We start from the raw sequence: 12,525 nt of genomic DNA, 5'->3' as shown, positions 1-12,525 counted from the left end.
CAGTATTTAGCTTAACATTACATTTATGTAATAAATGTGTAAAAAAGATTACTAAATTGATTCATCCTACAAAATAAATGGTAAATATGTGATATAGAATGCACACCTCACTGACCTAAACAAACCAAGACTACGACTAATATTGAATTACAACATTACCCTCACATATTACTGTTGCATGGAAGCTTAAAGGATGTTCTATATGGTACTGCGAAGACAATGGCATGTTTCATGTAGTATTTAATCAAGACTGTTGTAAAATATAAATTCTGACTCAAAGCACATATTTTAGAATAAATACACTACCTGTAGCAGTAGTTTCTGTATCTTCCTCCACAGTTTCACTTGGTGCCTCACTTGTTCTTCTTTCTGTTAATGATGAGATATTCAGCATCATCATGCCATGTGACAATAGTTCCTTGACCTTTTCAGTAGTAGGTCCACTCCACAGCAATGTGTCTAAGCTCTGTCGACGGTTAAGATTACTCATGTCTCCTTCAGTCACTGTACTTGAACGTGTTGTAAATCGAGTTAAGCTACTATCTAATTTTGACTTAACAGGTGAATTTTGAGTAGCTTTGTCCAATGAAACTGCTCTAAACAGACTTGGAACACCTGACTTTATTATGTGTGCTGGGGATGGTACCTTCCCTGCCAAGAGTGGATGTTGTTCCGGAGATTTTGCTTCAGCACTTTCAGTCCAACACTTCTTGATGGGAGATGAATGACGTGAAAATTTCATTACAGATTCTTGTTTTGATGAGCCCTGTGGTGCAAAATGGTTCTGTTGGACAAATCGTACAGCTTCAATGCTTTTGAGTGGTTGCTGACTTTCATTATCTGCTATGGGTAAAACTGGAGTATAGTTACTCTCCACAGATTTTGCAGCAGATCCCATTTTGACAAATGGCTGGGAGATTTCTTCTGGTGAATGTTCCAGACTAATCTCAGTCCAGACCTGGTCATCTGAAGTATTCTCAGGCAGTAAAGTTGTTTCAGAAGAACTCTCTATCTCATGAGGTCTCATTAATATGTTACTGTCTTCATCACTTTCCGAAACTTCAAAACCTGAGAGTGTTCTATTTTTTGACTGTGTATTGGGTGAGTTACTTTCCGAAACCTTTGAATTGATCTTGGTAACCATGTGCCTTGGAGACAATGATGTAGATTGTAAGGTGTTTTGTGACTGTATAGCTAGTTCGGCCATTGGTTTTCCATTTACAGACTGTTCAACATTTCTGTTTGGAGTGCCCAAATATTCTGACATCTGGGAATGTATCATATCTTTTTCTGCCTGAAACAGAAACAAAAGCAACATGTTTCACAGAAGAGGAAATGGCTTTTACACAGTTCATATTAATGGATGTACTAATCTCTGGTTCACCTAAACAGATATAATACATAAATTTGTATTTTTTAAAAATTACGTTTCATGTTGCTGAAGTCAAAGTGATGGTGGATTTAATTAGTTGAATGATTTGAAGAAAATAGTTTATCTATCATCTACTGACACAACACATTCTTTTCAAGCAAAAAATATTACATACACTGTTTTAGTGTGGTATAAATTGAAAACAACAGTTTATGTTGTTGAATGCAAGAAAAAAACAAAATCAAATTTCAGATGTCAGCCACATTAGTGCCATTCTTCTCCTACTCATTGTCATACATTCAACAAAATGAGAGTATATGTCTACATCCTGCTACCTTCGACCCACCACCCCAACCAACCACAGTCCACATCCACCTGCACATTATGTGCTTAACAAATGAGCATAAAGTTCCCAAGGCACTTTTGTTCAAATGGTTCAAATGGCTCTAAGCACTATGGGACTTAACATCTGAGGTCATCAGTCCCCTAGACTTAGAACTACTGAAACCTAACCAACCCAAGGACATCATACACATCCATGCCCAAGGCAGGATTCGAATCTGCGACCGTAGCAGCAGCGCGGTTCCGGACTGAAGCGCCTAGAACCGCTTGGCACCAATTTTGTAACTTTGAATAAAACTGCATGAAAACTTAATGGGTAGATCAAATCTTGCTGAGTACATTTGAACATCAACAACAAAAACAACAATACATTCAGAGCAAGTGCTTTGCAAACAGTTCAATACAAAGTGTGAATGATATTCACAGCAGCCTCAGGAAGTTAGATTACTTCAAAATGAATTACATTTTCTCTCAGATAATAGCAAATGGCTCCTCTGCTGCTTTTATCTTTTTGAAATATGAAATGAGTAAGAAAGAATGGCACTGCTGTTAAAATGCTACAGATAAATGATTTTTGTTTATATTTCTGAAATATTCTGAATATTGTAATCAATAGGAATGTACCATTTTTGATTAAGGAACTGGTTGTGGCTTTGATCAAAGAATAACATAAAACATTTCTCTTTACATAACTATTAGGTAATCTGCATTAAGTATGGACATGTATTCAGTATGCAAGCCACTGAAATAGAAATAAAAATTACCTTAGATACTATAGGTGCAGCTTTTGGCCCTAACTTGTCAGGTAGCTTAAGAAATTCATCACCCGAGTCAGAATCAGGAGGTCCTGTGCCAGTGGAATCTGACCATACATCTGCATAAAAGAAATCACAGTATGGTAAGTACTGATAATGCTTTACAAAAATATTACAAAATTAATGTGTTCTTGCAACTGACCTGTGTCAGTAGCAGATGATGAACTGAGGACAGGTGGTAGTACTCCACCTGGATGACCTTCGATCTTTTCACCAGGTCTCTCAGGAGAGGTAAGTAATGGAACTGGAGAATCTGAGCCAACACCAGAGCCCCTTGCTCCTAGTGGATCTCCACTATACTTGCGAGTCTGTAAATAACAATCAATAAATACAGACAGAAAGAAAGCTATAAATTCACAATAAGAGTGGGCAAGTGTTGGCAGAAATGTGGACAAACTGAAGTATGGGAAAGGGCACTATAAGAACAAGATGAAACTGAATATCACTATGTAAGTTCACTCGAAAAGTCACACTCTGAATCCTCCCACAAAGTTCTGTTATTTAATGTGATTATTACTATAATAGATGATATCATATACAGTGTTATAGAGAAATTGCACAAATTCAACATTCCAGTCATTCTTTTACATAATGTGCTTTCCAGAGTGATAAAAAAGACATTTATAAGCAGAAGCTATAAATATGTTGCCTTACTAACAATCTCCAGATGATTTCAAGATAATTGGTTTTCAAGAAAGAATCTCTCTCTTGCTCTCTATGTCTCCCTCTGTGAATGTGTGTGTATACATGTGTTTACATGAAATATTTACTTACCCTATGAATTTCATCACTGATTTGCTCCAGGTTACGTAGTGCCTCTGCATAATTCATTTTTGCTTGGCCTACTTGCTTTTCTAGACTCTTGACACGCTTCTTTTGCTCTTCCAATAACTGATTGAACTGGGCTTTCATTTCAAAGTATGGCCTGACAAGAGTAACAAAAAAATATGTATATCACATTGTTTCAAAATAAATTATTCATATAAAAAATTCTGTTTTGTTTACTTAGGATCTACAGCATCATAAATTGGATATCTGCAAAATGCTTTAGAGTCTTTTTTAACTAAAACTATTAAGAAGTAATTTTTCCTTTATTTGTTTGTGATAATTAAACTAAAATCTACAAGTCTTCCAGAAACAGCTAATTTTGACGTCTATGTCCATTTTCAATTGGGCAATATGTGCAAATAGTTGAGAAGTATTCATATAATGTCCAAATTGCATCTTCAACTGTATACAAATGAATGAACTGCTTGTACATATACTGAAGTTGATTAGCAGCAAACAGAGCATTTCCATAGTTAAACACTAGCACAGAGGTTACAGCAAGGCTGCATTCAAATAACAACTGTTGCTATACTTAAATGTCTATTTGATGGCAGTAAAATGTACATTAACAAACTGTTGTAACCCATAGGGCTACCATCCACTTTGGTGGGCATCAGACACACCAGACTTCACAATGACCACCTATTTATGCAGCTGCTTCAAGCTGCTCAGTCTCCTTTGTCTTTACACACAGTACTGTGCACTTACCATTCTCTACATAAGAAACTATTTGCTGTTATGCTAAATTATTTGGACTGTGTACTACACTTGCAACTCTTTTATTGAATTTAAACTGTAAAATATATGAGTTAACTGAATTACCACCCTATTTTTATGTTGCTAGCTACAATGTAAGTGCCAATGATAGTGGTCAAACTTAGTGCTATGTTGTGGTTGGTTGGTTGATTTGAGGGAGGGGAGCAAATAGTGAGATCATCAGTGCCATTGGGTTATGGAAGGTTGAGGAAGGAAGTCAGCCACGCCCTTTATGAGGAACCATCCCAGAATTTGCCTGAAACAATTTAGAAAAATCGCAGAAAACCTAACTCAGGATGGCCGGATGCAGGTATGAAACATCGTCCTCCTGAATGCGAGTCCAGTGTGCTAACCACTGCGCTACCTCACTCAGGATGGCCGGATGCGGGTTTGAAACATCATCCTCCTGAATGCGAGTCCAGTGTGCTAACCACTGCACTATTTCGCTTGGTGCTATGTTGTGCAAACTTGGACTCAGCACAGCATCAACCACTGTCAGGCTTGTCCATGGGGGCCATTTTTCAGCATTTTCTGAGACAGCTGTTGGAAGGATGGAAGCACCAGAAAGCTCTTTTCACAAAATTGCTTTTAAATCAGACAGAAACACATGCACCACTGTTCCCGCCATATGATGAAACAATTGAAGAGTGGAGTGTGTATGAGAAGTGACTCTGGCAGCGTTTTGCCACACTGAAGGAGGTAACAGACCCTGCTACTGATAAATCCTTCTTTTTTCCTTGGATTCTGCCCCCAACATACTGGTTGCTTTGCAAGCTTGCTCTCCACCCCACCATACATACACACACATGCACACACACCGATCTGGCCCAGCTAAATTTTGAGGAAATGTGTGCTCTCTTAAATGCCCATTTTCACAGGCATTGTCAAATTATATTGTCACAAATGAAGTTCTATCAATGTCAAAGACAGTCCAACCAGTTATACCATTTGTGGGCAGTGAACTACAGGGTCTCAGTAGAAAGTGCCATTTCATTATTCCCAATGCTAAGGAATCATATGTTCAGTCATACCCAGACTGTTTTCACAAGCCTTCTCATAATAACTGCTCAAAAAGGTGGGCACAATGTGTCACTTGTAATAAAGATGGACATCTCACTTCTGTATGTTGAGCCTCCTCGTTCCAGCACTTCCCTTGGTATGAATGAATGGCTGTTAATGTAATCACCTTGGAATGGCACAATGCAATGGTGGTGCCCAAGAAACTGTTCATTATGCTTGCCATGTGCAACAGATACATGTGACAATTATTGAACTATATGAAGAAACAGGTAAATTAGTTACAAACTATGGTGTGCACACACTTTATTCAACATGTAAACATCACTTCAGATATTCAGATTTTGGTTATGACATGTATGATGTCTGCCATCATTGGTGATGATGTGGTGCAGACAAATAGCAAAATTTTGCATGACCTACTGAAGTATTGGAAAATCTATGCTGTCAATGACCTCCTGAATGGCTGTTTTCAGCTCAGCAATGGTTTTGGGGTTATTGCTTGTCTTTACTCCAGTCCCCAAAAAACTAGTCACATGTGTTCAGATCCCAAGAATATGGCGGCCAATCGAGGCCCATGCCAGTGGCCTCTGGGTACTCCAGAGCCAGAATGCTGTTCCCAAAGTGCTCCTCCAGGACATCAAATGCTCTCCTGCTTTGATGAGGTTGAGCTCTGTCTTGCATGAATGACATCCTGTCAAAATGAGTGTCACTTTGGGTAATGGGGATGAAATAATCTTAAAAAACCTTCACGTAGCATTCGGTAGTCACAGTTCCATCAAGGAATAGCACACCGATTATGGACACTGCACACCATACAGTCACCCATTGAGGGTGAAGAGATGTCTCAATTGCAAAATGCGAAATCTCAGTCTCCCAGATGTGATGATATTGCTTATTGACAAACCCATCCAAATGAAAATGGGCTTCATCGCTAAACCAAACCATTCTCACATCAACGTCCTGTTTGTCAATTCTGTCGACAATGGTGTTGGTAAAACAGAACTGCTGTTCCACAGCCCTGGTGCTCAATGGCTGATGGGTTTAAATTTTGTATGGGAAGAGATGTATGTCTTCATCGACAATTTGTCGCAATGTCTTCTGGTTGATTCCCACTTGTTGTGCAGCTCATCTGATTGATTTCATGAGGCAGGTTTGAAACACAGCGCATGTCTTCCATTACCAACACTGTCATCACAAACACTACCCATTCTCTCAAACTTGCGAATCAAATTCTTATTGTTAGCACACTTGCACCAGTTGCTTCAGCTTGAACTCAGTTGCAAACTTCCTTTGAGCTGCAGTTTGGCTTTTATTGCTTGCGTAGTAGGCCTTCACAAGTGCTATATGCTCAGGCACACTGTAGTGTGACATTTTCATTTGCAAATGGTTGACAACAAAAAGGCACATGCACTGGTGACATCTTCGACAACTGCCGATATTTTGATAGGTGCTTACCCAGTCAGTTTCAATGCACAAATGCACCAAGAAAGCACTGTACAAATTTAAATTTTCTTGCAGCATTTGTGCCTTGAAAATGACTGGGTGTGCACCTGTTGAAATATCATCAGTTGTCAAAGATGTCATCCGGCTACATTCTCATAAATTATTTGAACAGTACAAGCATTGATTAGCTGTCATGCGTTTCTCTCCAAATCAGATCCACAGCAATCATAAACTTATTAAATTTCTGAATAGACTGCATTATTCCATATAAAGATTAACCAATTTTCATCACATGGTCATTTATGAACATGCGTACAAATCAAACAGCACAGACCAAAACCAAATTTTCCCTTCCGATACACAGTCATTATTTTGTCTGTGCCATGTGATAAGTTTTTAGGCAGACTTCAGAATGAACATCAGGTAAAGTCAGGTGACTATTATCTCAAATAAACTGACTTATCTCAAGAAACAGACTGCGTACACATTCAAAAGACTTGTTTTAATGGGTGACCTGTGTTTCTTTCAAAGTGAAAAGCTAGTCCATTTGTGCAAGCCCAGTTAATCACATTTATGAAAACATAGTCCGCGGCTCGTGGTCTTGTGGTAGCGTTCTCACTTCCCGTGCACGGGGTCCCGGGTTCGATTCCCGGCAGGGTCAGGGATTTTCTCTGCCTCGAGATGACTGGGTGTTGTGTGTCTTTCATCATCATTTCATCCTCATTCACTTGCAAGTCGCCGTAGTGGCGTTAAAGAACTTGTGGAGCGGCGGCCAAACCGCCCCGCGAGGTGTCTCCTGGCCACCATTGCCATACGCTCATTATTATTATTATGAAAACATAATTTACTGTTGTCCTTGTTTATACATATTTTATCAGCTTTGTAATGTACATCTTCTGCCAATAGCCCTAATTCTGCCATATGATGCACATAATCTTGTTTATCATTAACAATGAGAAAGTACTGGGCCTGGATTCCAGCCATGTAGAAAGTCTTTTGAAATTCTCATTGTGCATATGATGTGGTGCTCCTCTGTGAATTGCTTTACAAAGCAATGATAACATTTTGTGTGTTATTCCTTGAAAAATAACCAGTCTTTTCTGAATCAGGTCTTCAATAAAACACTGCTTTTATCGTATAAATTTATGGCTGCCAATTAAATGCCTTTGATAAGATGAAGAACACTGGTGATGTTTTACCATCTAATTATTTTATTGTCATAACTTAATGCCATGTCTCAGGAATCATGAGGAACAGGCTGATGATCAGCAGCAAGCACACAGATGCTAGAAGAAAAAACACCTGCCTGCACCACGTCATATGACACGGCACATTCCCGTGATCTCTAGAGCAGAATAAAGTGACACAAACAGTTATGGTAAGTCAGTCTAGTACTCTGTCTGGATGGTTAATGGATATACGTTGGCTTTGGACTTGTTTTTGTATGGTATTTGACTGTGTCTGTAATTCTCATAGTGTTATGATGGACTTTGGCTTATTTCACAGATTTGCAGTATTTCACAGTGCTAATTCTTTGCCTAACTACCACCATCCAGAAGTGTGTGTTGTGCTCCAAACTCTTTACTTGTACAGAAGTTATAACATATTTGTGTTCAAATACATGTAATGGTAAATCTGCTGCAACAGGATGTTCTATCATGTCGCAACTACCTGGAAGATATAATTGTAACAAGTGGATATACACATGTACATCTGTGAAATTTACATCAGCTTTGCAGCATGGTGCAGAATGCGGGTTGAACTGTAATCCAAAGAAATTCCAGTTTTTCCAGAAGTTTGTTGAATATTTAGGGTTTGTCATTATACAATGTGAATCTCGCTGAAACAGCAGCACATTCAGTTGATTGATCATTTGCCTGCCATAAACAATCTTGAGGGATACAAGCTTTTTTGTGAAAATTAAATTATTATGGTACATTCATTCCCAATGTGGAGCAATCTCCATAAGAAAGTCAGCATACACAGTTCCTGACTTATTTGCTGATGATATGAACCTGTTCTACAAGAACACATCACTGAAACTTATGAGAAATGACATAATTAACAACAATGAAAGACTCAGGGCCAGATACTCACTTCAACAGATGAGAAGTCATCTGCTTTGCAATAGGCACAGTGGTGTGTCACACTCTGGAAAAGCTTTTCCTCACAGTATTATAGGTCACAGCTGTGTCTCCCAAAGGTTCTATGTTATATAAGATTATTCAGTGGACACAAAGGACATGGCACAACCACCTACCCACTCATGCTCACCCAGTACAAAAAGGTAACTTCAGTATCACCTCTTGATAAAAACATGGTTTTCTTCTATTAGCCACAGAGCACAAATCTCAGAGTAGTTGTACCACTCAGCCTCCATGCAAAAGTCCTTTCCCTATTCCATGTTGGGCACTGGAGAGTCACACATATGAACACCTTGGCCAGATGTCATATGTACTGGCCAGTGAATCTGCAATAAAGCACATGGCACAATCCTGTACAAGCTGTGCCACTTATCAAACAGCACCTCCAAGAGCATACTCTCGGGCTGTGGGATATGTCCACATAGATTTTGCTGGCCCCTTTCTGAATACTATGAGGTTTGTGATTGTGGAAGCCTACTGTCAGTTCCATTATGTTCATCAAATGGCATTCTTCACAACAGAAATGATGGTAAAAGCATTGGCTACAATCTTCACCATTGAAGGTTTTCATGGCCTTCAGTTCAGTTCTGACATCTACACCACTTTCTGCAGCTGGCACTGCATCCACAATCTGCTTATGACTCTGTACCATCCACAGTAAAATGGTAAAGCAGAGCATATAATACTGACATCCAAGAATGAAAAGGCTGTGGCCCCACAGTCAGCATCAATGCAATATGTGTTCACTCTACCTCTGAACTCATACAGGTTCACTTGATTCCGTAAGAAGACCCCACAGAAATTTCTCCATAGGCAAATACTACAGGCCCCCCTGCATTTGTTGTAGCCTCAGGTTCACCACAGCCATGCCCTGACATGTCATCAGTTCCAGGCAGTTGCTGTGGCATGGGCGCAGACATTCAGACTGCCCACTACAATTATGGGGGCACAAAAGTGGCACCATTATCACATGGCGGCAGATAACTAACAGTGGCACTGTCATCAGAACCAGCTTGGACCTAGGCAGGAGGCCCAGGCTCCTGTCAGCCCTTACAACCTGCTTCCTGGACCATAGGTGAATCAGGCACTACCATCCCTCAATCTGCAGCAGCAGGAACATCACCTCCAATTATGCTCCATCACCATGCCAAACTACTGGTCCCCAGCACCCCTAATGCAAGTCGCGTGATGCAACATGACATCCAACAGCACCTCCCCAGCCCTGGAATTGTAAATCAAGTGCATCATCAGACATCAAGATGATGGAGTCTTCATCACATGACATTCTTCTTATTTGAATCACATTCTATTTGCTAACTGTAACACTATGTTGGAACATTGCAGTTAACAGCACAACTCACTTTCTTAAGCAGCAATATAGAATGCTATAGCACTAAGTAAGTAGCAGTTCCCATAACTAATACACAGGCAGTGATAATGGATGTGCTGTGTGGCTGTGGTGTGGAGAACATTTCGTCAGCCAGGAGAGTGGATCCCCGGTAATGTGTTTGCATACCATGCAGCGGGCCCAGGTTCAATTCCTGGGTGGGTTTGAGATTTTCTCTGCTTGTGAACTGGGTGCTGTGTTGTCCTCATCATCATTTTATCATCACTGACATGCAAGTCACACAATGTGGCATCACTTGAAATAAGACTTGCACTCAGCAGCCGAACTTCCCTGGATGGGTCCTCCAAGCTATCAATGCCACACAATGATTTCATTTCATTTCATTTTGGCACAATGCAAAGAGATTTCTTTCATCAAATATTAATTATTAAAAGCCACCTTGAACAATTTGAATGCTAGGCAGAACCTAAGTTTCATTAAAGCTTTGCTACTACCATGCCAATATGCAGTAAACTATTTATATCAGATTGGTTCAAATGGCTCTGAGCACTATGGGACTTAACATCTGAGGTCATCAGTACCCTAGAACTTAGAACTACTTAAACCTAACTAACCTAAGGACATCACACACATCCATACCCGAGGCAGGATTCGAACCTGCGACCGTAGCAGCTGCGCGGTTCCGGGCTGAAGTGCCTAGAACCGCTCAGCCACTGCGGCCGGCATTTATATCAGGAAACAAAGAAAATATATTAATCTCCTGACAGTATATGAATACCTCTAAAGTTATTCAATGTGCACTAAAGATTTCTGTTGCATGCCAGTTGGTGTTAGGACACATTCCAGACTTGATGTTTGTGCAAGTTATGCTCTCAATTTTACATAATTTTGAAGTTATTTATGTTTAATGGTGTGATTGTTAACTGTTTTACAATGTTTGTTAATAAATGCACCATAATGGCATCTAAAAATTTATTTAAAGTACATTAACTACCCAAATATCCATTAACAGCCACAAAGATAGACTATCTGCATCTGTCAAAGAATCTTATGGCACTGCAAGAGCTGCTTCATGTGACTTCATCAGCAAGAAAACTGGACAGAATAGGTATGGAAGAGTCCTAATCATCAATTCAGTAAGTTGATCGAGAAAAGGGATAACTTAACTTTTGCAGTTTTGAGTGAGAAGAACAACCAGTTCTACTTTAAGTTGCCTGTACCACTTTCTGCAGATTTATAGCTAGCCTGATAAACTTGCATGGAGGTTTAGTACCAAGGAGGTATCTTGCAGTCACCAGGTGCAACTACTACACCCCCTCCCCTGTGTCAAATTTGGGGCAAGATGGGCCATTTTTGCCCATACATGGCATCTCAGAAGGAGAAGAATGCTGTTTCTCACACAGACAGCAAAGACAGCATTTCCAAGTCACACCATAGGTGGCACTCCAATCAAAGCAGTCCTTACACAAGTACCAGGCAGCACAGCAGATACACCCCACTCACCACATCTCTTGGCAAGAACCTTTGATTTAGCTACACTGTAAAGGAAAGCAGCTGCAAACAGCAGGTGTTTCATCCTAGCCTTCACTATTGATGCAGCTACTCACATCATCAGCTGATATTTGGATTACAACCACTGCTCATGTTCCTGGACTTGCTCTTGGATTGTTCTCTGGTCTTACTAGTGTTACAGATGGTCATTGACTTGGAATTACACAGATTCTGAACATTTTTAATGTATTTTCTGTTTGTGTTATCAAAAAACAGTGTTGTGTTCCACAATACAAAACTTTCAGCGGCATTACGGACTGCATTAGTAGCATGATCCCTCTAGTGCTGGATGCCATTTTGAACTTTGAACACAGCAGGTTAGCTCTAAAGTATCCAGTCTGCATTGGTGACCAGCCATCTCGGTGGATTTTTTTCAGACATTACTCTGTCGAACAGGTGAATCCACATTGGAAAGTGATCACTAGAGTGAAAATCACTGACCATTTTGCACTGATCAGTTTGCACTATGGCAGGAGTGTATAATGAAAGATCAATAGATGATAATAGTCATCTATCACAGTGTGGAAATACATGCTCTACCCCATGCATGGGATATGCAATTGCAGAATCACAGAGAATCTCACACATATTGAACTCTTCATAAAGGAAGAAAAAATGTTCCAGAGTTGTATGAGAAGTTCGGAGAGAACCACTTCATCTAACGCATCATGTGACGAGAGGTGGAGGGAATGTACAGTGCTTGTAATCCAACTCAACTCATACACTGTTACAGCAATGACTTTCATGTCAGCAGTAAGGATGAAGTGTCACAACCCAGTTACTTTTGTTCTATCAATGCTACATTCATGCTCAAGTACATGGTATAAATTCAAATGTATGAGATACCACAATACAAGGGGCCATGAGAAGCCTATTTTGTATCCATCTTAAGCAGGGTGACACAAT

At 39.8% G+C, this 12,525-nt stretch overlaps 1 protein-coding gene across 2 annotated transcripts in view; it reads right to left on the bottom strand.

Moving 5' to 3' along the window:
- Window positions 1-12,525, bottom strand: part of LOC126469994 (uncharacterized) — a 226,227-nt gene that overhangs the window by 25,673 nt on the left and 188,029 nt on the right. For both annotated transcript variants that reach the window (XM_050097447.1, XM_050097448.1), the window contains 4 exons: window positions 3,304-3,454; window positions 2,672-2,837; window positions 2,479-2,588; window positions 307-1,294 (listed from right to left, as the gene is read on the bottom strand). In XM_050097447.1, the coding sequence (XP_049953404.1) occupies window positions 307-1,294; window positions 2,479-2,588; window positions 2,672-2,837; window positions 3,304-3,454 (1,415 nt within the window). The remainder of the gene's footprint in view (window positions 1-306; window positions 1,295-2,478; window positions 2,589-2,671; window positions 2,838-3,303; window positions 3,455-12,525) is intronic.

The sequence above is a fragment of the Schistocerca serialis genome, chromosome 3, assembly GCF_023864345.2.
Source record: "Schistocerca serialis cubense isolate TAMUIC-IGC-003099 chromosome 3, iqSchSeri2.2, whole genome shotgun sequence".
Lineage (NCBI taxonomy): Eukaryota > Metazoa > Arthropoda > Insecta > Orthoptera > Acrididae > Schistocerca > Schistocerca serialis.
Note: the sequence above shows the minus strand (reverse complement) of the source record. Positions and strands in the feature narration are given on the sequence as shown.